Below are 26,697 nucleotides of genomic sequence, written 5' to 3' on the forward strand. Positions count from 1 at the left end.
ACCACAAATGCGCCTGATCCAGTCCGAAAAATTGTTTCGTAAAATGCTCAAAACCTGGATCTTCAATATCGAAGACTCAATCTGCTTAGCGTTAATCTAAACCACATTTTATCATAGACCAGGATCTATAATTAGGATCTACCTAAGCAGCTGCCCTATTTATTTCTCTGTCGAGACAATGATGTCTAGCGCCAAGATGCTCCCTGGAGTGTAAGTGCGCTCTATAAAAGCCTATTCACATTCACATTCACAACAGCAAGTAAATACACATAGTGCAGTACATATATATGCACAACTCATCTATATGTCAGTAACCACAGCAAAAAATCAAAGGACAGACAACAAGTATTGTGATATAATAAGGTGTTTATTATTATCACAGAAGTGCTAAATAAAAATAAATTCAGGGTTACAATTAATTGTGTATCAGTAAAAGCTAGCACCAGTACTTATACATTGCTTTTTTTTGCGGCAAATTGTTGAGGGGAAAGCTGGTCAAACTACAATAGACAATGGTTTCCTAATATAGGTCCCTAGTGTCATCAACAGTGTTGTGGCCTCTTTGTAAGTAACAGGTGATTATCAGGACAGTAGAGTTTTCCAGAGCACCAGTTTCTAGAAATGGATAAATATAAGTACTTCTAAAAAAGTTACGTAAAATGAGGGCTTCATGAGTGGGTACAGTTTACTCATAGGCTTGATTCAATCTTATAGAGCTATCAGCAGGCCACTATAATATTGTATCCTACTTTGGAAAATGGATGGTGGAAAAGCAGTGGAAAAATGACTCCACACTCAATGACTTATAGGGCAGGGTAAACGGTTCTAAAATTGTGAATTTGACTAGGTCAACATGGATTCAACATTATTTACAATAACGAGGGAGAAAATTCATTATCTAGAGAGTTCACTGTCGCGAGATTAGTGCATACTGCAGCTGAAAACTAATCAGTGAAGAGGGTCTCTGCGGCGTGATCAGGGCAAGGCACAGCAAAATCGACATCCTTCGAGTACATCAACGAAAGCCTGGACTGCTAGTGGAACCACGATTAGTCAGCTGTGTGAACAACTATTACCAGATTCAGAGTAGTCTTCACAGAGAGGACAAAATTGATAAAGGAAGATGGGTGCAAAATAGTATTGAGATTGGATTTAAAATGAAATTTCGTTATTTGGATTATATGAAGTGGAAAGGTGGATATGAAGGAGTGAGAGAAGAAACTATTGTGTATATGGAAAAAATACTCAGTTCAAGGCATGAGTGAAAACATGTGCGGCCAGGAGCACATGATGTCTGTAAACCAGTGGTTCTTAGCCTGTGGTCTGGGGATCCTTGGTGGTCTACGACGCCTACTTAGGGGGTCGACGACTGCTCTGAAAATTAAATAATATTACAGAATAATTAACTATATATAAATAAATAAGCAAAATGCAAAATTGGAGTTAGAAAACATCCTGCAAATGTGAAGGAATTTGAAACTGGAGTCTAAAATTAAGTTGGTCTCCTCATTTGAATTTGTCGGAGCAGTGCTAGTGCATCAACCAGAATAGAATATGGAAGTTAGGTGGCCTCAATAGAATTCAGGAAAGTTAATGTTAAAACCTTTGCATTAAAGATTGGATTTGTTTTATATTTGTTTGTGAATTAAATTAAATATTTCATAATTTGTGTATTTGTTTGGTGAATGCTTGTAGTAAGTGCAGACACATACAGATGGTAAAACGTTTTTAAATTACTGTTACTCAAGTAGCTGTACAGGATAAAATAAAAAGGTGATCCCACTGAGCCTGCATAGGAAATCCCAATCCAGGTAAGGAAGTAGTTGATATTCTGTGTTTGTACCATATAAAGAAAAATATATTTATTACTTACATTTTCATTATTTGAATATGAAAGAACAACCCACTACTGCTATAATTTAAAATTAAGATCTTGAGGCTTGAAAACACCTTGAAGATAGATCTTTAATATTGGAACAATTATTTTGGCTTGAGAGCCTTTATTGATGCATGTGATTTACGGTTAAATGCAAACATTCAGAAACCTCTTAAAACATGTGTCTTAATGTAGTAGTGAAGTAGCTAAAACACAGCAAATGTTGACAATGATTACAGATGACAGGCGTCAGTCTTCTTTTGGGCACTCCTCTTCAGTTATCGAAGCTAACTTAAATCATATTCGATGCTGGAAGAGAGAAGGATTGTCAGTAACAGCCACCAAGAAAGACTGCAAAAGAACCACCTGAAAGTCTCGGTGGTGCACAGTTTCCTAATGCAACATCCTTTTATCTTCATCTGTCTATGAAATGTTTCACTCAACAGAATGCTTCTGATCAGACATTTGGAGTGATTGGGGAGGATAAGGTGTACACATGCAGCTGCCCAGCTGTGCAGGAAGGAGAACAGACTAAACAGTGAACTGCAGTAACTGATTCATCAACTAATCCAAAAATCACACTTCTTGATTGTGTTAAAGCCAAAACACAACGTAACAGGGGGAAAAGTGCATTGAGTACTGACATAAAATGCGCTACTCAATGGTTCATTTGTCGGCTCGCTCAGAGAGAAGTCTACTCAGTTTAGTAGTTTGATGTAAGCAAAGCCCTCACCACAACCCCCCCACCCCCCGCCCCCCAACAACCCAAGCAGGTAAGACATCCCAGTAAAGTTGTGCATACACTCCCGGGTTATGTTTAAACCTTACGATTACAAAATAAAATACTTGTAGACCCAGACAGCATTTATATAGTATACCTTTTTCATCAAAACACCTTTTCGGTAGAGTTTGGTACTCTTTCATTGCTAATGTGTTACAGTTATTTGGTTATTGCTGTAATGCAACAACACCCAATGCAGGAACTGCAATGGCCCCAATTCTGAGGGAACACATGGGTTTTATAGGGGCTGTGCCAGGAGGGTCTACCAGCACCAGAGTACAGGTCAAGTGCCCTTTAGCACTCAACTCTCGGTCACCCTGTGATATGAGGGGCAGAGGCCATTCTTGGCGGTGGGTGAGGGCACAGTTTGAGTACATCTTCTGGGCACATCCCAGCAACAACACAGAACCCTGCTGGCGGACTCACATATTTTCAATCCCATTGAGAAAAAATGATGTTAAAACAGACATGGGGAACTAGTGCTTGTGGGGTGCAACTTCCCAAGCCCTACTTGAGGGGCCATGCCTCTAGTCCAAATGCTACTGAACAACACTGTCATTCTGGTGGACATTTTTGACATGTCAGTAGTTTACTTTCTGTGTAACATTGGTTGTGTTCAACTTGTTTTTTTCGCATTCATTATCAAGTTATTTTCTGCCTTGCCAGACATTGTCTTTTGTATGTGCCTCTTATTTCCTTGAGGTTTTTATCAGTTTGCAATTAGCAAAGTGTTATATTATATATGTATTTCTCCAGAAAGTTTAGAAGTCTGTCCTTTCTTGCCTTGGTGTTTACTGTTTAGACCAAGATGCCAGAGAGTGCTTTACCTTTCTTATTACAATGGTAGGTGTTTCCTTGGGGTGGTTATGGGTTGTTAATTTATGCCTGGCTCATGTACTTCTCATTTCATTGCTTTCATTCAGTCTATCTTTCTTTATTCATGGAATTCAAGCTAGAAAATCCCTGGTCGCAGGATCCCTGATTTCTAGCATATAGAAGGCGGCAAAGGTTGTTCTTATATCAAGAGCCGGAGGCCAACATTATGCAGTCAATCCCTTTGTCGCCACCACTCAGCAGGACCTTTAAAGCGAACAGAATTTAGAATCATAGAACAATCCAACATAATAAAACCCCTCAGCAACCAGTCCTCACCCTTCTTTTATTGCTGCTGCTCCCTCAGATAAGTCTGTGTACTCTGCTGCTTTGTGCGTGGTGCTCTGCTGAAGAATCACGGTTTTGAATGTTAAAAACTTTCGGGAACAAACGGCTATTTTTGAATGTGTAGTATCAGCGTACAGTTTTATTCAGGAAAGTATACTTTTCATAAGATGTTTGCTTGAGTGTGTTTAAAACTCTGGTTGTCTTCTGCTAAGCATGTGACTGAGAGCGTCCCACTTAGTTAACCTCTTGTTGCATCAGGCCAGCACGCTATATTAGATGCACGGTATGACAGATTAGGAGTTCATGGGACAATGTCGTCCATAGGAGGAGGTTTAGGAGGTTTTGCTGACATTAGTGCCGGGTTTACTTTACGAAGATCCGTTGCTTTTAATTTGAAGCACACATGAATTCGGTATTGCTTAATTTAATTTGCTTTTAGATCAGTAAGATGTTGTGTCTGGGATGTAGAGAGCCACCCGGCCCTACACCTACAATGTATCCACTTCTACATGCATCCCCACACCCTGGGGGCGGGCTCGCTCCGAGGTATAAAATAAACAAGCGGAAGACCGCTCGGGGTCTTTCCGGCATACCAGCAAACCTTCAGTGTCTGTGTCCCTTTGTATAGCCTGTATGCCCACGTGTGAGGCCCTGACCTCGCACACCACACTGGCGACGAGGCCGGTACTAACCTTGTACGTGCCCTGCCACCGCCGAGTACCTCGGCTGTCCTCTGACGGTGCCCTCGCCTCAGCCAACCATCCGTGCCGACCAGCTCCGGCCGCGGAGCCCACCCGCTGTGGCCGTCCATCTGCCCACAGCCCGCCTGCTGTTGACTGCCATCGACGCGCCGGCTCGAGGCCCGCCCACGCGCCTCCTCCATAGGAGCGTGTTCAGCTGGCGGGAGCTCGCCACGCGTCTGACTCGGGTGAGTGCTCTGCCTGCGGCACTGCCTGCGGCCCTGCCAGAGTGGCGAATTTGCGGCCTACCAGGCCCCCACCAGGCTGCGCGCGCACCAAGCCTGCCGTGCCTCACGCGGTCCCAGGTGCGCAGCTCTTGCGCGCCACACATCACGCACTGCCCCGGTGGGGGAGGGGTGAAGAGGAGCGACACAGCACGTCGGCTCCGGGCTTTCCCGACTGCCCCGACCGGCGAGGAACCTCGCTACACGGCCTTCTCCGCTGCCTCGCCACTGGCACTGGGATTCCACTAGGCGACACCGTCTGAAGAAAAAAAAACACAAATAACATACAATAATAAAGGAAATAAACAAGCATTGGCCAACGCAAGTGACAGCTCATTCGCTTCCTGGGAACACGGGTCCTGGGTGGGACCAGCGCATCCGCGGGTCTGCTCCAATACCCTCAGCTGCTCGTGCTGACACAGACTAGGAACACGCCAGTAGCGAACTGCGTCCTGGAAGGGGATCAACTGCTCCCCTCCACTGAAGGGTGCCCCGAGTCTTCCTACCTGATTTGCCTAGGAGCACACACGTCGGCAAGCAAGGAACGCGATGACGGATGCGTCGCAGGGAAACGCGACGGCAGCACCGGCACCAGGCCCAGCGCCACCTGCCCCGCGGGCCCACCCCAGAACCTCGCTGCCAATCTGCCGACAATCAGCCATGCCCACACAGGGGTTGCACCCCTTCCTCCCTTCAGCGAATCGGCCGACCCGGAGACTGCAGCGCCACGGTGGAAAGCGTGGCTTGGTCGTCTTAACTTATACTTCAAAGGGACCCGTGAGACGGATGGCACGGTCAAGAGGTCCCTCCTGATCCTCTATGGAGGCCCCGAAATATATGACCTATTTGAGACTCTCCCGGAAACAGGAGGTGAAGACGACTATGAAGCAGCGGTCGACGCACTCAACGCTCACTTTGACCCCCAACTAAACAATGACTTTGAGAAATTTAAGTTCAAGAGGGCTTGGCAAACGGAAGCTGAATCTGTAGACATGTATTATGCCAGACTACACCAGTTAGCCAGTAGCTGCCCGTTCGCTATCCCGAGGGAAGAGATCAGAGACCAAATTATCGTGGGGTGCCGGTCAAAGTTGCTCAGAAAACTCATCCTCAGACAGCCAGGTATTACTCTAGACGAAATACTCGTCCTCGCTCGATCCCATGAACTGTCGGATGCAAGGGCAGATGAGATGGAAATGGCATTACGCTCACCCATGGCCCTGCCGGCAACTCGAAAGATGGTGCCAATCAAAGAAGAAAGGGTGGACGCGTTGCAGAGAAGACCGCAAGGCAATCGTCGCACCAATGGCAATCCCGAGACGCCCAGTGCGCATACTGCGGTGGCGACCATCCGACAACAGCGACATGCAGCGCCAAAGGAAAAACATGCTCTAAGTGTGGCAGACTGAACCACTTTGCAGCAGTGTGTCAAGAAGGGAGATACAGGCCAAATACCCCTAGGTCGCGTGGAGGATATGGACCCAAGTCATTAACACAAAGAGTGAGGCAACTGTCGTTGGAGCCTGAACATCCGCCACCCGATAGTCAAGCTCAAGAAAGAAGACCGCGCTACGAAGATGACGATGATGACAAAGTATATGTAATATCATAAGTCAGCAGAATATCCACGAAGAGAAGACCACCACCCATGTGCACGATCTCGGTAGAAGGTACTGAAATGCGAGCACTCATAGACACCGGGGCGTCGGTAAATGTGATGGACTCTGAACAATACGAACAAATGTCACCCAGGCCCGCGCTGGCTTCCTCGAGCGCGCGCATCTACACCTACGGTGGCACTGACCCACTACCACTGCGAGGGGTCATTAGCACCACCATCGTCAATGGTGAATATTCGACAGAAGCTCGATTCCATATAACCGAGGGGAAGAAGGGCACACTCCTCAGCTGTCACATGGCCGAAGACCTGGGACTAGTGTTCTTCGCAAACCAAGTCCACCAATCACACGCAGACAGCATGTTACAAGAATTTCCAGCGCTATTCAGTGGCCTCGGAAAGCTCAAAGGAAAGAAGGTTCGACTACACATCAACACCTCTGTACGCCCAGTCGCCCTAAGACACCGAAGGGTACCGCAAGTAGAGGCTGAGCTCCAAAGACTAGAAGATCTAGGAGTCATTGAGAAGGTGTCCGGACCGACTCCCTGGGTGTCCACACTGCTCTTAGCGCCCAAACCCAAGCAGCCTGGCGCCATCAGGCTGTGTGTTGACATGAGGCTCCCCAATGCCGCCGTGAAGAGAGAGCGCCATATCACCCCGACGATGGATGACATTGTCGCCGACCTGAATGGAGCAAAGTGGTTCTCCAAGCTGGATCTCAACGCAGGGTACCACCAGCTGGAGCTTGAACCCGAAAGACGATACATAACAACTTTTTCGACTCACGTCGGGCTCCGACGGTACAAGAGGCTGAGTTTCGGCGTGTCATCGGCCACCGAAGTGTTACAGAACGCGATAAGAGAAGTCCTATCGGGGTTGAGCGGGGTAATTAACCTGAGCGATGACATCCTCATATACTCCAACACGCTGGAGGAACACCACGCCCACCTGAGAGTCACGCTGCAGAGACTGGAGGAGCATGGACTGACCCTGCACAGAGCGAAGTGCTCCTTCTACCAAGAAGCTGTCGACTTCTTCGGATACACATTCACGCGGGAGGGTCTAAAAGTAGACCCGAAGAAGGCAGAGGCAATCCGGACCGCGAGCACTCCACGGAATCCATCCGAAGTGCGGAGCTTCCTCGGAATGGCCACCTACTGTGGCCGGTTTATCCCCAATTTAGCGGCCCTGGCAGAACCATTGAGGGCACTTACGCGCCACGATCAGGAGTGGGAATGAACATGCTCAGCGAATCAAGCATTCCAAGACATCAAAGCGAGCCTTTTAGACAAGGCGGTAATGGCATACTTTCAACCACGCCGGAAGACAGAACTAATCGTGGACGCCAGCCCGGTGGGCCTGGGAGCCGTGCTGCTACAAGAGTATGGCCCAGACAAATGGAAACCCGTTGCCTATGCAAGCAAGGCCCTAACCGACACTGAGACTCGATATGCACAGATTGAGCGAGAAGCCCTGGCCATTAAGTGGGCGTGCCAACACTTTCATTTATACCTTTGCGGACAGGAGTTCACCATAGTGACCGACCACAAGCCACTACTGCCACTCTTCACCGGCTCATCCAGGCTTGCACCCCCACAGATCAAGCGGTGGGCCGTTCAACTGCAGGGCTACAATTTCAACTTGGTGTTCCGTTCGGGAGCACACAACCTCGCGGATGGGCAAGGAGCAGAAGAATTCGTCCACATGGTATCTCAGGCAGCATGCCCGGACACGCTGACGCTGCAGGAGATAGGAGAGGCCACCGCCACTGACGAGACGCTGACTTGAGTCAAACGGGCCCTCGAAGACAATAGCTGGACTCGATTCCTCGACGGAGTCCAAGGTTTGAGACCGGAAGTCAGCCACGCACGACAACAGATCTGGCAGATCCGAAATCAAGTAAGCGTGGGAGATGAAGGGGTCGTGCTTCGAGGACATCTCATTGTTGTGCCCGAGAGCCTTCAACGGCACATGCTAACCATTGCACATGCGGGACACCAAGGGATGGCCAAGACGAAGGCCAGGCTGAGAAACAAGGTATGGTTCCCCGCCATGGACAGCATGGTAGATGATATGGTACGCTCCTGTCACGCTTGCACCATAACAGGACTAGAACCGGCACCAGCCCCGGTCATCACGGAAGAAGCGCCTCAAACCCCGTGGACTCACCTGAGCGTTGACTTCGGGAGCTTCCCGGATGGCAGACACACACTTGTGGTGATAGACTCGTTTTCAAAATTCCCTGTGGTAGAAGTCATCCCATCAGTAGCGTTCCCCCAAGTCAGAAAGGCACTTGATCACATCTTCGCAACAATGGGGCTCCCCGAGGAAATAAAGTCCGACAACGGGCCGCCATTTCAAGGGAGAGACTTTCAGGCGTATCTGGACAACCTCCGGATACGGCACAGGAAAATAACACCGTTATGGCCCCAAGCCAATGGGGAAGTAGAAAGACTAATGCGGACCCTTAACAGAGCCCTCCGGATCGCAGTTGACGGTGGGAACGACCCGGAGGCTGCCCAGGATCAATTTCTAAGTGCATACAGGCAGACCCCATACAGCACCACAAAATGTGCCCCAGCACATGTCCATGCCCATATACCAACAGCACCCACCTGGACACCACAGACAAGGAACAGCGAAGACATCCAGTCGCGGAGGCTCCTAACTAACCAGAAGGCGAGCGCTGCTCGGCACGCAAAACAACCCGGAATACGAGAAGGAGACACTGTGGTGGTCCAAGATCGCCATCCAGGGTGGAAATTCAGGACTCCTTTTGAACCAGAGAGGGGGACAGTGGAAAAAGTTCAGGGAACCATGGTGACGGCGCGCCGAGGCCGTCATACAGTCACCCGCAACATATCCTGCTTCAAGAAAGTGAGAGAGCCGGCTGGCACCTCCGAGAACATCATTGAAGCATCATACACAGAGACAGACGATCAGGACGAAGAAGGACCATGGGCTGAAGCCAACACCCCGCGGCTGAGCCAGAAAGGGCCTGATGAAAGGGCTAGCCAACCAGACACATCTCAGAACACCGTGGCAGGCCCCCCGTCCCCAGTGCGGAGTACCGACGGGGCCCCGGCTGGGGTTGCCGGTTCCCCCGCGTGCAGAAGCCGCAGGTACCATCTGAGGCCCAACCCAGTTCTGCGCCAAAGGCTAAGATACTTTGCCTGGACCTCACCTTAGTGAGGTAGTGACTCTACTAACCAGCTAAATTGAAGGAGGGATGTAGAGAACCACCCGGCCCTACACCTACAATGTATCCACTTCTACATGCATCCCCACACCCTCGGGCGGGCTCGCTCCGAGGCATAAAATAAACAAGCGGAAGACCGCTCGGGGTCTTTCCGGCATACCAGCAAACCTTCAGTGTCTGTGTCCCTCTGTATAGCCTGTATGCCCACGTGTGAGGCCCTGACCTCGCACACCACATGGGAGACTGCTAAAAAATTTTTAAATAATTATACCATTGCGTGAGCCAGGAGCCCCATGCCGGATGCGAATGTTTGTAATGGACCGTCATAATGTGCGGCTGTGTACGTACGTTCCGGCGGACATGTTGAATTGGGACTTGACTGCTGACTGCACTTTCTTTTGGGAATTATTTTTAATAACAAACTTGGTGATACATTTGAATATCATACAACAGATTACGTTCTTTGTACATATATAGGGGTATTTTTCACTCTCTTACATTTATACTACGGTATTGCAATAACGTGTTCAATGTCATCCACAGCATTCCTTCATTTCTTAACTTTAGTATGGAGCACTTCATGCTTTATGAATGTATACTGATTCATGCAAGTATTCTGGCCTCAATGTCCTCAATATTTCGTCCAACAACCCCAAATTGTATCCCATTTCTTAGGGCAATCTCTGCTTTGAAACAACACTTTTTCTGCCACACAGCAACAGTCTAAGTCTTCGCACCACTGATTCACGGTTGGTGATTGATTCTTTCACCATACCCTTGCTATGTTCCTTTTGGCTACTATGTCCGCTGTTTTAAACCAAAGCATCAGATATTTAGGCCATCTATCTACCCCTTTAACACATAGAATATGCCATTTGGCATCCATAGGGACTTCTTGTCCCACCACTTCAACCATTATCCGGATTGTTTCTTTCCAGAACTGGTGTATATAGGGGCAGTCCCATAGCATGTGATAAAAGGTGCCCCTTGCCCCACAATCCTGCTTACATATGTCTGTGTCACTATGGTTCATTCGGTATAAGAGTGCTCTAGAAGTGCATGATCTATGTAATATGCGTAGTCGTATGAGACGGAATCTCTCCCTTATTGCCACCTCTCTGGGCTTTGTACCCCCTCAGCCCATCGGTCTTCCTCCATTGAACTTAGGTCAGACTCCCATGCTGCTTGAAGAGACATCAACGGGTCTGGGGTAATATTTAATATTTTTTAATATATCAGAGAGGTTGCTTTGGACGTCATGGGATCTAAGGGGTTTAAACAACAAAAGAGTGTGATTACTGTAACCTCAAAAGAGGGAGCATGGGGATAGATATATAAATCTTTTGGATTTATATAGAAGGCCCTCACTCACCAACTTGGTTGGTGACATGCGTCATCATTGGGCCCCACCGGGAGAGGCTGAGTGCCTCCCTGGTGTGTTTCGACGCCAGAGTTACTGCGGAGCTGTTTTTTTGTGTTGTGACAAGTGAAAACTTGATAGTGTGATTTACTTAAAAATGTCTAGATTGTGTCATAGAAAATATTTATTGGGTGGCCAATCAGACATATTAAAAACAAAGTGTTGGAAGGGAGCCAAATAAATTGTTCGGCTGCTTTCTCTTAAGTGGGGGCAACATGTTTCTGTCATTACTTTGTAAATTACCTGGCATTCGTCAGGACCATGAGAATTAAACCTCAGTGGTATGGGCGCGCTAAGGCCCACCCTAACCAGACGGCGTGAAAATGAAAAATATGTGTAAAAAGTGCAAGTTGAAAAACCTTTTATGTTGGTTGACCTCTAATTTAGAGGAACCTGTTGCACTTGTAGTGTGAGTGATCCTCACACCATGGGTCTCGGGATGGGGTGAAGACAAAAATGGCACACCGACGCATCGCTAGGCACCTGCTCGGTACCTGCGTCGATCCCTCTGAAACCGGACGTCGTTGGTTTTTAATATGTCTGATAGGCCACCCAATAAATATTTTCTGGGACACAATCTAGACATTTTATTTTTTTGAAAATCTTTTTCTTAAAACATCAATAATAAATAGACATCAGGTGACAATGTAAACTATTGCAAGCTTCATCATATCTTTCCATACATCAGAAGATACAGTACAGAATAGTAATAGTGGATCAAGGGGACTCGTGCACTTCATCGTCATCTTGGCGCATTGGGGGGTCACAGATGTCTCCACGGTAGTGGTTCCCAGCCCCCCAAACTTTGCCCCACTTTACAGGACACCCCCTGGCTGCATATACTGCGCGTTCTCGAAACATGCACCAGTCCAAATCTTCCGCCCACTTCTCTACTTGAGGCGACTGGCTAGCCACCCACAGCTGAGCAATATTACGTTTCGCTACCATAGATGCCAATTTCGCCCACTGCTTTCTGTGCACATTCAGATCTGTGGGCTCCCAGACGTTTAGAATGCATCTGCGGGCCTTCAGCTTCATCTCCACCCCAGGACCTCCCGCATCTTATCATGGATCTTCTACCAGTATGTCTGTTTTCCTGTGCAGTGCCACAAAATATGCATAAACGTTCCAAGTTCCCCGCATCCCCTCCTGCACTCCCCACCCTCCGAACGGCCCATACGGATCAGGCTCGGTCCCGTAACATATGACCTGTGTAATTGCACCAGCCTGAGCCGCATCTGTATCGCCACCACCCGAGGAGAGGAAACCTCCTCCCTCCAGTCCTCCTCATCGAATTCCAGACCATCCTCATTCCAGCGTGTTTTAATGAGTACCAGTGGATCCTCCATGTTATTTATGAGTTTCCTGTAAATTAAAGAGATAGTCCTCTCTGGGAGGTGACCATCCAGTACCCGGTCTTCAAGGGAGGATGCGTCGGGAAGCAATGCATCTTTGGGAATATGTGTGCGCAATACATGACTAATCTGAAGGTAGAGGTAGTGTTCCCGCTCGTGAAGGTGGTACAGCTGCTGAAGTGACTGAAATATGTGGACCGCGCCATCTCCCCAAACATCCTTAATCTGTGTGATCCCAATGAGGTCCCATTTATCGAAGCACCTACTCTTCCACAGACTCCCCAATCTCTCTGAGCTCCACAGCCGGGTAGGGAGTGTAAGCTTCCCCTCCCACTTCAGATATCTGTTAGCTGTGTGCCACACCTGAACGGCGTGTGCCGTTGGTCCCGCTAGGGGGAACTGACCGGGCCTGGCATAAAGCACCCTTTTGAAGTCGCCTCCTGGCACTTGTCGGCGGTCCATGGCGTATCCCGGGTCCCCTGGGGGACCGTAAATAGCGTGATTTACTGCGGCCAGCTGCAAGGCCCAATAATATTTACCCAGGTCCTGAAGTCCTATCTCTCCGTCATACCATGAAAGAGTGAGTTTAGTAAACGCAATACGGGGCTTCCCGTCCCACAATAATTGTCTCTGTAGGGACTCTACGTCTTTAAAGTAGGAGGCTGGGACTGGGTCCATCGCATTTTGGAGCACATATAAAAACAGGGGAAGGGCCATCATTTTAAAAAGCACTGCTCGACTCCAGCGCGCCACATCTCCCCTTAGCCGAGTCAGGGGGGTACCCAGATTGTTGGCAAATCGTAGCTTTGGGTCAAGCATTACGTAAATACCAAGGTATTTAAATCCTACCGGCTCAATCCGTATCGGGCAAGAATAAGGAATGATCGGCGGATCCCCCCTGAGTACACAAATGTTAGAAACGGGACCCTGGCCGGCCAAGACCCGCGTCAAGGTCAGTCAGGGATCACCATTCCTAAGGTCAGGGCAAGGGAGTCACACACCAAGGCAAACCCCACTCGCCCTCTAGGTAACGTGGCGCGAGCAGTCAAGGCTAAACTTGGAGGCGATATGAGTTAAGTATTTGCGCATGCACCCCAGCAACAACAACCAAAGGCCCACCACAAAGGAAACTCCACACAAGGTTATATAAAAATAGCCTTTGTATTACACCAAAACACATTAGATAAAACACACACTTTACAATGTGCCAGAGGCACGGGCAGAATTTACAGGGGATATTGTACAAGACAGGGCCACCTGGACCACTGTCAGGAATCAGAAGTAGCACTTTCAAAAATAGCACTTAGAATGTAAAATCTTTAGCACAAAATAGCACACAATATAAAAATAGAGCGCACAACCAGTAATTACTGGTAACCAGGATCTCACTAGCACCACCTGCACTAGGGAGAAAACAACCACCTAAGTATCACAATACCTGTAGGGGTGTAAGAACATACACATGATGCAATGCATGACATTCATTCAGAGGTGTAAAGGCACATGACGCATAAACAATACATTCAGAGGTGCAGAGAAAGTACAATTGCGCCAAACTCACGTAAGTCACCACCTGTGACTGTCCCTAGGCCCTCTGGCCATGTTGGGGCTAGGACGCCCTGTGTCCAAAGTGTCAGGGTCCTAAACGTGGCAGCTGCCCACGAAGTGCTGGGCAGCTGAATCACTGTTGGGCCACTGCTGGAGCCTCGCAGGCTCTGGCCAGAACAATGTGGGCAACAAGGGAGAGCCTCTCAGGGCTCTAAAACAACAATGGGGCCAATGCGGGAGCCTCGCTGGGCTCTCAAGAACTAAATTGGCCCCCTGAGCCTCTCAGGGCTCCAAGTAAATCAATGCAGCCCCTCTGGGCTCTGAATGCACAGATGCAGCCTTGTTGCGCCTCGTGGGCTCGAAGAACAAATGCCCCCCTGAGCCCCACTGGGCTCTGCACACAAGGCCTGGAGCCCCTTTCCGGGCTCCGAACACAAAATGGGGGCGTAGTTGGAGTCCCCCTCCTGGGGACTCAGCGAACCAAGTAATGCCCACACGAGCCTCTCGGGCTCTGAAAACAACTGCTGCCCTGAGCCTCGCAGGCTCAAACAACAGGTAAGGCCCCCACGAGCCTTTTACTAGGGGGGAGGGGCGGGCACCGAAAATGCGCCCCGACGCCCCCTCCCCTCCCGGGCACTCACCGGTCTCTGCAGGCTGCAGCACTTTCTGCCTCTGACTCCTGGCGGGCGGGGAACTCCTCTTTCGTGCTCCGCCCGGGGCACACGTCCAGGCTCTGTCTCTCCCTCGGGGCTCTCCCTGCAGGCAGCAGCTTCCGCCTGCCTCTCTCCTGCCCCCGGCCTGCCTGACTTCCAGGTCGCGGGTGCGGGGCGGGACTTCCGGTCGGCCCGCTCTTGGATTGGCCGGCCGGCAGAAACACTTCCGGGTCGTCGCGGGCAGCGCGGCGGCCCGTCTCCGGTGCTTCTAGGCGGGGGCTGAATTTACCGAGGGGTGGCCTCCCTCGAGGTAAATTATAAAAACAGCGGCAAGGTCCCTGGCAGGGTGGGCACCTGCCAGGCGACAAAACACTCGAGAATAAGCGAGGTGGCACTCGCTTGGGGCGGCCAATGCCGGGTGGGCACCGGCCTCTTCAAATAAGGCGCTCCCCAGCGCTACAAGCCACAAGAAAGTGCTCCAAAGCGCTATAGCAGAACAAAAGCGCTTCCAAGCGCTAAGAGGCAATTCCAGCGCTCCCAGCGCTAGAGGACAGCCCAAAGTCCAGCAAAAGTCCTCCAGGGGGCAGGGGGGGGCAAGGCTGGGCCCAGAGCCAGCACACTGGGTCTCCAGGCAGGGAGACACCCCAAGTGGCGGTCCTCTGGCCCAGCAGAAACAGCCCCCTCAGGATCCTAGAAGAGAACAACTTCTGTGGGGACACAGCCCCATTTTTATACAGTACATTCCTTTGTCTGAAGGTGCAGGGTGGGGGAGAAACCAGTCGCAGCTGGTTCTTGAGTACTCTGTTTACCTCAACCACACTCTCTATTCACTGGCAGGGCTTGGGTCATTAGACGCACCACAGGGGGGCGGAGCCAGCATTGTGTGGGGAAAACCCAGCCCCTCCAGGACACAGGTACACTCCTCCCACACATCACTCATGCTAATCTCCCACTCACCACCGGGCAGACCCATCCAGACTTCCTGGAGCCTGGCATGCCAGCCAGCTCCAGCCAATCACACGCCAGCACCCTCACAGCACACGTACAGCCATGTCTAGAAATGGCGCTTCCCTACTAGACACATACATGCTGCATACACCATCTCGCAGCATTCACTCTCACGAGTTCACACATACCAGACTCAAGCCTGTACACCCCACGCATCAGGAACTACCAGGGACACATACATTCCCCATGCATTCCTATGGGCGGGCAGGCCTAGCTCAGCACATGCACTCAGAGTGCGCACGCACTTTCCACTGGGACACAGTGAAAGTGCGCAGAATCCCTAAAATCATCATTGCCAGGTCACCATTTCACGCAAAAAGTCTAGGGGTGAACCTGCCCTAAGGGCCAAAGTCCAACAACAAAGAACTGATTTTAGTATTAAATCTTTTTACTCAGAGCAAAAGAACCGACCCATGCTTGTGAAGGCACCGGCCACACAATTACAATGTAAAACAACACCATAGCGGGTGCAAGTGTCAGTCAAGAAGCATTAAACACAGCAAGCCGCCTACAACCCAGTTGGGCCGGCCGCGTCGAAAGGCAATGGAACAGGTCGCATGCTATAGTCCTCTGTGCAACAAAACCAAACTCCCAACAACCTCCCCCTTCCCCCCCCCCCCCCCACCCCCCTTCTTGTCCGCTGAGTAAACCAAGCAAAACCCCAGTTAGCCTTGCCGCTATAACGGGGCTGTCGCCAACCAGTCCTATATCTGAACTTTACGTCTGCGAGCCTAAATCTTGGGTTCAGTGAGTGGAGTGTCCGCGAGGTGCAGCAATCCTAGGTATCGGGGACAGCTCAGCTCCCTGAATTCCCCAGTGAGCAAAGTCAAGAATGGCCACCAGAGGTCTGCAAGCTCCTCACTTCTCCCCACCGGTGTCAGGGACACTTTCTCCATCCCCAGGACTGTCCAAAGTCTATGTAGCCAGCCAAGGTGTACTGGGGGCTGTGGGTCTCTCCAACGGGCCACAATGTTCTGCACTGCAGCCCCCAGTGCGATGGCAATCAACCTCCCCCTCATGGATTTCAGGGGATACATCAGCGCATTAGGTAGGCCAAGGAGTATATAGGCCGGGAACCTAGGGAGCTGGGTGTCTAGGTGCGCATCTACGAGATCTAGGATGGTGGACCAGTATTGTCGCAGCCGCTCACAACTCCATAGCAGGTGCTCAAGCGTTCCCCGCTCCCCACACCCCCTCCAACAGCAATCGCTTGCTTGGGGATCCCAACGGTGGACTGGAGTATGGTACCAATATGTGGCTACTTTGGTCAGGGTCTCTGTGAGGCCGGTGTGGTAGGCCGAGTGCCTGGCTCTGTGGTATACCCCTTCCCATTCTTTGCGCGTGAGTTGCCTCCCCAAGTCTTCCTCCCATCTAGCCCTCCCCGAGTTATAGGTGTATATGTTGGAGAGGAGCAAGTGTTGGTATAAATCTGAGAGTAATTTCTTCTCGGTTGTGCGCGTGAGGAGCCATTTCTCATACAGCGTGAGGAAACGCTGCGCTCTCGGCCTAATGGAGGGGTGTAGGACCCAGTGCCGGACCTGAAAGTAGGGAAGTCGGTCAGCCTCTGGTATCCCATACTCCTCCTTTACCTTCTGAAAGGAGAAGACGCCCTCAAGATTAAACATGTGGCCCGTCTCCCTACAGGGAGTGGTTCTCCACGTCTTAAAAAGCTGTGGGTCAAGGCCCGGTGTAAAGTTGGGGTTCCCGAAAATTGGCGTCAGTGGAGAGGTAAACGAGGTGAGCTCTCTCCGGACGGCCACCTGGTCCCACACCGTCATCACCGTACTTGTAATGTATGATGCATAGAGGCTGGGTGGCCTGTGGCGCCGTGGTAAAAAGGGTATGCCTTGGAGGGGTTGGCCGGCTACTGCTTAGTTTTGGAAGAGCCAATGCTTGCTGGATTCAAGCTGGTACCACTCCACCAGCGTACGCAGCTGCGCTGCTTGAAAGTACAGGGTGAGGTCCGGCAGGCCCACGCCTCCATGGGCCGGAGGAAGAGTTGCAATCCGCTGCTTAAAGCGGGGACGACGCCCGTTCCAGACATAGCGCGCCAGATCTGTTTGCGTCTTCTGGAGCCATCCCATCGGTGGGCGCAGGGGAAGGGTCTGAAAAACGTAGAGGACTTGCGGTAAGAGGGTCATCTTAACTGCCGCTACGCGGCCAAGCCAGGAAAGGGTGAGGAGATTCCATTTCCGCAGTGTCTCGCTGATTTGTGTGCTCAGCCTGGCGTAGTTGGCTTCCGCCGTACCTCGCACCGTCGGGGCTAGTAAGACCCCCAGATATGGCATCGTGAAGCTGGACCACTGCAGGTCAAACTCGGCTCTGGCCTCCGCCAACACGTCGGGGGGCAGGGACACGTTCAGGGCTACAGATTTTTCTACATTAATTTTAAAAACCCGAGGCCTGTGCAAAGGAGTGCAGTTCGACGAGGAGCGCCCGCAGGGATTGCATAGGATCCATTAGAGAGAGCAGGATGTCGTCAGCATATAAGCTGATCTTATGCGTGTCTCGCCCAAAGGGGATGCCTCTAATGCGCTGGTGGTGTCTGACCCGCTGTGCTAGTGGCTCCATGTAGAGCGCAAATAAGAGAGCGGGCAGCCCTGCCTGGTCCCTCTGCCTATCGGGAAACGCGGCGAGGTATGACCATTAACTCGAACAGTCGCGGTAGGCTGTCTGTAGCAGTTGAAGATCCGATTTCGGGTAGTCTCCCTAAACCCGAATCTCTGGAGCGTCTGTTCTAGATAGGGCCAGTGCACTTCTCGGCGTCTATGGTGAGAAGCATACAGCCTGGTCTCGTGCGTGATCCTGCTTCGATAAGGTGGAGGACGCGTCTGGTGTTATCACTCGTTTGCCGCTGGGGGATGAAGCCGGCCTGGTCAGGTTCGACCAGTTGCTGCATGTAGGGCGCTAACCGGCTTGCAATGATGCCCGTATACAGCTTAAGGTCTACGTTCAATAGAGAAATCGGCCTGTAGGAGCCGCAGCGGGTGGGGTCCCTGCCTACCTTGGGTATCACAGAGAATGCCGCCTCTAGTAGTTCGGGAGGGATAGCCCCGGTCCGATCGAAGGTGTTGAAGAGATCCCACAGCAGGGGGGGCACTTGCTGACAGAATTTCTTATAAAAAGCTGCGTGTAGTCATCCGGTCCTGGGGATTTCCCAAGCTTGAGGCGGGAAATCGCCGAAATGACTTCCTCCAGGCCTATGGGCCTATTGCCCCGTCTAGGTAGTCGCTGCCGCACCGTAAGTCCAGCCTGACTGCCTCATATAGGTCGGCGTAGAAGGTCCCGAATGCTGCGGCAATGGCAGCATCGTCGGTGATTGCATCCCCTCTGGTGGATTGGATGGTGTTTATGTGCCGCTGCTGCCGTTGTTCCCGCAGTTTGCAGGCCAACAGTTTCCCGCATCGGTCACCACCGGGATAATAGGCATGTTTCAGGCGTATTGCCCCGAACTCCGCTACATCCTGATCTAGGGCAGCCAACATCTTCCGCTCCGTGCAGAGCTGGCGCCAGGCCCTAGCCGCCCCGGTACGTTGGTGCAATTGTTCCAGCTCCTTTACGCGCTGTGTGAGGTCGGCCCTTTTCTGCGCGCGCTCCCTATTGTTGGCCGCAGCTAGTGAAATAAACTCCCCGCGGAGGACAGCTTTAAGCGTTGCCCATTGGGTAGCTTTGGTAGTGTCGTCGTTAGCGTTGTGCGTGAGGAATTGGCTGATGGCTGCCTTGATTTTCTCCACCGAGGAGAGGTTCTGCAGCAAGCCGTCTCTCAAGCACCAGTGACGTTGTGGGCTAGGTGTGTCGGGTACCAGAAAGGATGCTGATATCGGGGAGTGATCAGAGAGCGAGGCCGGGTGGATCTCAACATTTTGTGCGCGCGTCGCTAATTGGGCGGAGCATAGAAAGTAATCTAATCGCGCATAAGACTTGTGGAGAGCTGAGTAGTGAGTGTAGGCTGTGGCGTGGGGATGGTAATGTCTCCACAGATCGACCAAACCCAGGTCTTCAAGGTGTGCGTGGCCCTCCGCTGACAATGCCCCTACCTGGCCAAATCTCTGGTTGGAGCGATCCGCAATGTTATGAAACACCAGGTTTAAGTCCCCCCCTAGTAGTAGGTGATGCTGCGTGTTGGCTGTCGCCGCCTCTAGCGCGGAGCGCAGGTATTTCTCTTGCCCCTCGTTGGGTGCGTACATGGAGCCTATCAAGCCCGGTGTAAAGTCGGGGTTCCCTAAAATTGGCGTCAGTGGAGAGGGAAACAAGGTGAGCTCTCTCCGGACGGCCACCTGGTCGCACACCGTCATCACCGTACTTGTAATGTATGATGCATAGAGGCTGGGTGGCCTGTGGCGCCGTGGTAAAAAGGGTATGCCTTGAAGGGGTCGGCCGGCTACTGCTTGGTCTTGGAAGAGCCAATGCTTGCTGGATTCAAGCTGGTACCACTCCACCAGCGTACGCAGCTGCGCTGCTTGAAAGTACAGGGTGAGGTCCGGCAGGCCCACGCCTCCATGGGCCGGAGGAAGAGTTGCAATGCGCTGCTTAAAGCGGGGACGACGCCCGTTCCAGACATAGCGCGCCAGATCTGTTTGCGTCTTCTGGAGCCATCCCATCGCTGGGCGCAGGGGAAGGGTCTGAAAAACGTAGAGGACTTGCGGTAAGAGGGTCATCTTAACTGCCGCTACGCGTCCAAGCCAGGAAAGGGTGAGGCGATTCCATTTCCGCAGTGTCTCACTGATTTGTGTGCTCAGCCTGGCATAGTTGGCTTCCGCCGTACCTCGCACCGTCGGGGCTAGTAAGACCCCCAGATATGGCACCGTGGAGCTGGACCACTGCAGGTCAAACTCGGCTCTGGCCTCCGCCAACACGTCGGGGGGCAGGGACACGTTCAGGGCTACAGATTTTTCTACATTAATTTTAAAACCCGAGGCCTGTGCAAAGGAGTGCAGTTCGACGAGGAGCGCCCGCAGGGATTGCATAGGATCCATTAGAGAGAGCAGGATGTCGTCAGCATATAAGCTGATCTTATGCGTGTCTCCCCCAAAGGGGATGCCTCTGATGCGCTGGTGGTGTCTGACCCGCTGTGCTAGTGGCTCATGTAGAGCGCAAATAAGAGAGGAGAGAGCGTGCAGCCCTGCCTGGTCCCTCTGCCTATCGGGAAACGCGGCGAGGTATGACTATTAACTCGAACAGTCGCGGTAGGCTGTCTGTAGCAGTTGAAGATCCGATTTTGGGTAGTCTCCCTAAAGCCGAATCTCTGGAGCGTCTGTTCTAGATAGGGCCAGTGCACTTCTCGGCGTCTATGGTGAGAAGCATACAGCCTGGTCTCGAGCGTGATCATGCTTCGATAAGGTGGAGGACGCGTCTGGTGTTATCACTCGTTTGCCGCTGGGGGATGAAGCCGGCCTGGTCAGGTTCGACCAGTTGCTGCATGTAGGGCGCTAACCGGCTTGCAATGATGCCCGTATACAGCTTAAGGTCTACGTTCAATAGAGAAATCGGCCTGTAGGAGCCGCAGCGGGTGGGGTTCCTGCCTACCTTGGGTATCACCGAGAATGCCGCCTCTAGTAGTTCGGGAGGGATAGCCCCGGTCCGATCGAAGGTGTTGAAGAGATCCCACAGCAGGGGGGCCACTTGCTGACAGAATTTCTTATAAAAAGCTGCGGTGTAGTCATCCGGTCCTGGGGATTTCCCAAGCTTGAGGCGGGAAATCGCCGAAATGACTTCCTCCAGGCCTATGGGCCTATCGAGGAACTGTGATTGCGCCTCGTTCAGTGCTGGAAGGGTTGCCCCGTCTAGGTAGTCGCTGCCGCACCGTAAGTCCAGCCTGTCTGCCTCATATAGGTCGGCGTAGAAGGTCCCAAATGCTGCCGCAATGGCAGCATCGTCGGTGATTGCATCCCCTCTGGTGGATTGGATGGTGTTTATGTTCCGCTGCTGCCGTTGTTCCCGCAGTTTGCAGGCCAACAGTTTCCCGCATCGGTCACCACCGATATAATAGGCATGTTTCAGGCGTATTGCCCCGAACTCCGCTACATCCTGATCTAGGGCAGCCAACATCTTCCGCTCCATGCAGAGCTGGTGCCAGGCCCTAGCCGCCCCGGTACGTTGGTGCAATTGTTCCAGCTCCTTTACGAGCTGTGTGAGGTCGGCCCTTTTCTGCGCGCGCTCCCTATTGTTGGCCGCAGATAGTGAAATAAACTCCCCGCGGTGGACAGCTTTAAGCGTTGCCCATTGGGTAGCTTTGGTAGTGTCGTCGTTAGCGTTGTGCGTGAGGAATTGGCTGATGACTGCCTTGATTTTCTCCACCGAGGAGGGGTTCTGCAGCAAGCCGTCTCGCAAGCACCAGTGACGTTGTGGGCTAGGTGTGTCGGGTACCAGAAAGGATGCTGATATCGGGGAGTGATCAGAGAGCGAGGCCGGGTGGATCTCAACATTTTGCGCGCGCGTCGCTAATTGGGCGGAGCATAGAAAGTAATCTAATCTTGCATAAGACTTGTGGGCAGCTGAGTAGTGAGTGTAGGCTGTGGCGTGGGGATGGTAATGTCTCCACAGATCGACCAAACCCAGGTCTTCAAGGTGTGCGTGGCCCTCCGCTGACAATGCCCCTACCTGGCCAAATCTCTGGTTGGAGCGATCCGCAATGTTATGAAACACCAGGTTTAAGTCCCCCCCTAGTAGTAGGTGATGCTGCGTGTTGGCTGTGGCCGCCTCTAGCGCGGAGCGCAGGTATTTCTCTTGCCCCTCGTTGGGTGCGTACATGGAGCCTATCAGTAGCGTCTGTCCCGCTACAAGGAAGCGGTGGACCAGTAGCCTACCCCTCACTTCCGCCTCCTTCTGTAGCACCCGACCCCTAAAGGACCTTGCCACTAGAATGGCCACCCCGGCAACTTCTTTGGACGTGGATGAGAAGAGCTGCTCCGGGAAGGAGCGGGACCGAAGCCTATGATGGTCCTTGGACAGCAGGTGCGTCTCCTGCAGGAGGCAGATGTCGGCCTGTGAGTGCTCTAGGAAGGAGGGGATCGCCTTGCGCTTGTTGGGGCTGTTAAGCCCCCTGACATTTAGGGAAAGAACAGTCAGTGGACGTGTCATCCTAGGCACGGAGCAGGGGCATGCTCATGTTTAGGGTAGGCCGGTGGCTTGCAAGGGGGAAATAAAAATTCAGTGGTGCATCTCAGCGACTGCGGACAAAAAGGCCCCTCCCTTCCCTTCCCTCCTCCCACCTTCCCAAGAGACTGTCCCACCCTAACCCCTACTGGAGAACCCATCAACTCCCACACCGCCCCTCCTTTCCCCCCCCCACCATACCCCATACAAAACCCCGAAGAACAAACCATAATCCCGGCCCTGGTAGGCAATACAGGTCCGTAGAAGAGTCTCTGTGGAAAACGTGGCAGTGGTGGCTCCCCTTGGGCTCCCTACCCCCCCCCCAGTATTAAAGCAAAGTGTGATGGTCGACCCCATCATGCTGTTCATAGGGCAACAGTGGTATCTCGCACCACTTTCTGGATGGCTGCAGCTTGTTCCTGAGCGATCGTCTCCGGATCTGGCTTCAGGCGCGTGCCACGCCTGCACCGTCTTCGGACCTTCTGCCAGCTGTCTTGGTTACGCTGCGTCAGCCTGTCCCGAGAGCCATGGGGCGACCCATCCTCCGAGTCCGTGGCTCCGGCAGGTCGATGTTCAGGAGGGTGCAGGTGTCGCTAAGGCAGCGGAGCTGATGCAGTTTCCCTTGCCATGTGAATATGATCCGAAACGGTTGGCCCCAGGAGTATGGCACCTCTTTCTCGCGTAGGAAGGTTGTGACAACCCTGAATTCGCGTCTCTTGTGTAGCGTGATGGCTGACAGGTCCTGAAACAGCGCGATGCCAGCCCCTCTGAATTGCAGAGGTTGCTTCTGCCGCGCCTCCTGGAGGATCCGTTCTTTCACAAGGAAATCAGGTAGGTAGGCCAGTATGTCCGGTGGCGGGGCCGGGGCACGTCTTGGCAGGCCCACTCTGTGCGCACGGTCTATGCGTATGGGGAAGTCCTCTGACTCTCCCAGTACCTCCCGGAAAAGATCCTGCAAGTATCCAGTGACACTATTCCCCTCGGCACCCTGTGGCACATTCCTGACCCTTATATTATTTCTCTGAGAGCGGTTCTCCAGGTCCTCCGCGTGTGCCTGCAAGCCCACCTGCTGTTCCTGGAGACGGAGGACTTCCTGCTGCAGGTGCACCAGCTCTTCGCTGCGGGCGTGCCCGGCCTCCTCCACCGCGGCCACCCTCTCGCCCAAACCATCCAAGTCTCGACAGAGTTCCTTCTGTTCCCCAGCGATGTCCTGCTTGAGTGCCTGGAAATCGTCCCTGAGGGTATTGAACAGCGATTCCAGGAAGGTGCGTGTAATGGGAGCCTCGCGCTCTTCCTGGTGTTGCACCTCTGAGTTGGCTGGTGTGGAGGGGGGTGTTTGAGCCTTCCTTCCCTTGGACGTGGGTTTGCTGAGCATGTCTGTGATGGTGCGGTTAGCTCTGCGGTTCGAGTTCGCCATTCTGCTCCCAGGTGTAGGGCCGGTGCCTCTTTCGAGCCCAGAGGGTCGCCTGCTCCCGTTTGCCAGTGAGTGGCTTACTTCCACCTGCGGCACCTCAGTGGCCTTCAGACCAGCCTTGTGGCCCCCACCCCTCCGGCTCCTGCTCGCACCGCGTGCTTCGCCTGTCTCCACCTGTCTCCACAGTCCCGGCCCGGGTCCGGCAGGTGCCCCTCTCACTTCCCGCCGGGGGCTCGATCGTCCTGCCCCCCGAGATATGCGACCCAATCCTCACCTCAGCTCGGGGCGTCCTTGGGGCTTCGCGGTGCGCCTCACCGGTGCGTCTCCCAGTAGCGCTGCGCCTTCTCAACCACGATGGGGCACAGTGTCTCTTTGCTAAAGGTGCGTGGGTGGCCGGATGGCGTGCCGGCGGTGGACCTGCGTCTCATGCCCCTGGGGGTGCCGTCCTCTCCTTGTCTCGTCCGGCTCGCCGCCGCGGGCCCGGGCCTCAGGCCACTCACAATCCCGAAAGTCGGGGCACCCCGGCTGCTGCAATATCGGGGCCTGTGCCTTGCAGGCCTGTTTCCTGCTCACTGGGGAGTCGGGGCCTGCACCTAGCTCTGCTAGCGTACGTCCAGCCGCCTAGGCCCGAAGCCGGGGCCTCGGCAGCGGCACATCTCCGCCCGGTCTCTTCGCAGGGTCCCAAGGTTACGGGCCCTACACACAGGTGCGGCGCCCGCGACGGGGGGCCCAGCCACACACCACCGGGCCTCTTGCTGCCTTGGTCCCGCTCCGGTTCCGCGGCCTCCGATGACCAGTGCCGCGGTTCCCCCCGGGGCGCACGACCGCACCCCCGGTTGCGGCCTAGCACCGTCCTTGCTGCGACAAAGGCGCCTCGCCGTAGACCCCCACTCTCTCTGGGCAGCGCTTGTCTCCGCTGGGCCTCATCCCCACTGGCAAGCTCCGTTGCTGCGTTTCCCAGCGGGGCTCCGCCATAGTCCACCTAGGCCTGAAGCCGGGGCCTCGAGTTGTGCGGCCTGCCGGCTGGGAGTCGGGCGGCTGCCGCTTCTCTTCCATCCTGCTGCCTCCGGGAAAACGCGCGGCGCAGGCCGCCAATGGAGCCCGCCCGCCTCTCGCGGGGCTCGATACCGACCCGCTTGGGTCCACTGCAGGCCGCTCCGCCGCTTTCCTCAGGGCCGCTCCACCTCCGGAGCCTGTTTCGCCAGCGGCCGTTTCCCGCCCCGGGCCGGAGCGCGGGCCGCTTCGTCCACTCCCGCAAGTTTGGGCCAGGACGACGGTCTCGCCGCCGGTGGTCACCTGTCCGCACCTCAGTAGGGGGAAATCGCCGATGTCCGGGGGTCACCACCGCTATGTAAGGGCAAATTTGGGGCTTGGGCCGGGGAGCCGAGGGAAACCACGTCCGATCAGCCCGCCATCTTGGCTACACCCCCCCAAAGAACTGATTTTGACGAATTAATTGCGAAGCCTGAGTATCTCCCAAAAATCGCAAGCAAATCTAGGAAACACATCAGCGATCCCCTCAGATTAGTGAGATAAAGCAAGATATCGTCCACATAAAAAAAGATCTTGTCCTCCCACTCCAGTGTCCAACACAGGCCACGAATCAATCGGTCCCACCGAACCCAGGCAGCGAGCGGCTCCAAGGCCAGGGCAAAAAGGAGCAGGGAAAGGGGACAACCCTGCCGAGGGGGAAGTAGGAGTATTTTCGATTATTGACAACAACCCTGGCCAGAGGGGCAGCATATAGGAGACGCACCCAAGTGATAAATTCGGACACAAAACCCATCTTTCCCAACAACGCAAATATGTATTGCCATTAAACCCTATCAAAAGCCATAGTGGCATCCAAGGATACCAGTACCGTTGGGTCCTGGGTCGGGGGTGACCTGCCCAGCACCCCATGTAGGCGGCGCAAATTAAGGGCAGTAGTGCGACGCGGCATGAAACCGAACTGGTCCGCATGTATCAGGGAAGTAATAACCTTAACCAGTCTTGTCGCCAACAGCTTCGCCAAGACCTTAGGCTCTGCATTCAATAAAGAGATGGGCCTGTAAGACTAACAACTAGTTTTGGATTTGCCTGCCTTGTGTATTACTACAATATTGGCCATTCGCTGGTCGAATGGAAGCAGTCCCTCTTCTCTGCTCTCCTCATACATAGAGCGGAGGAACGGAGCAAGACGGTTGGCACTCAACTTATATAGCTCTATAGGGATTCCGTTCGGACCGGTGGCCTTCCCTGACTGCACACCGTGTATGGCCTGCGCCACCTCGTCGTCTGTCAGTGGCAAATCTAGATATTTCCTGTCATCTTCCGAGAGTTCGGGCAGTTGGATGTCTCTAATGATTGCTCTATTCTCAGCCTCTGTGTATCTCTCCTCAGAGGTGCATATCCCTCTATAGTACTCCGCAAAACTATCTGCCACTGCCTGCGGGTCTGTAATTTTACAGGCAGCCTCTGTCAACAACTCCAGTACCAGCCGCGATGCCCACTCTCCCCTTCCAAGACAGGCTATTAGCTTCCCCACCTTATCTCCGTACTCTGTGTCTCTTCATTCTGTGCTTTGGCCGTGTCTCTGGCTAGACCTCTGAACTCATCCTGCCGC

General features: G+C 52.9%; 1 protein-coding gene across 1 annotated transcript in view; it reads right to left on the bottom strand.

Moving 5' to 3' along the window:
* Positions 1-346: 346 nt before the first annotated feature.
* The window catches only part of LOC147740871 (NACHT, LRR and PYD domains-containing protein 3-like), a 237,581-nt gene continuing 211,230 nt past the window's right edge, over positions 347-26,697 (bottom strand). Inside the window, exon 11 of the mRNA XM_086952174.1 lies at positions 347-2,185. Coding sequence (XP_086808300.1) covers positions 2,164-2,185 — 22 coding nt within the window. The 3' untranslated portion in view covers positions 347-2,163. The remainder of the gene's footprint in view (positions 2,186-26,697) is intronic.

Source organism: Lissotriton vulgaris, chromosome 1_1 (genome assembly GCF_964263255.1).
Source record: "Lissotriton vulgaris chromosome 1_1, aLisVul1.2, whole genome shotgun sequence".
NCBI classification, from domain to species: Eukaryota; Metazoa; Chordata; class Amphibia; order Caudata; family Salamandridae; genus Lissotriton; species Lissotriton vulgaris.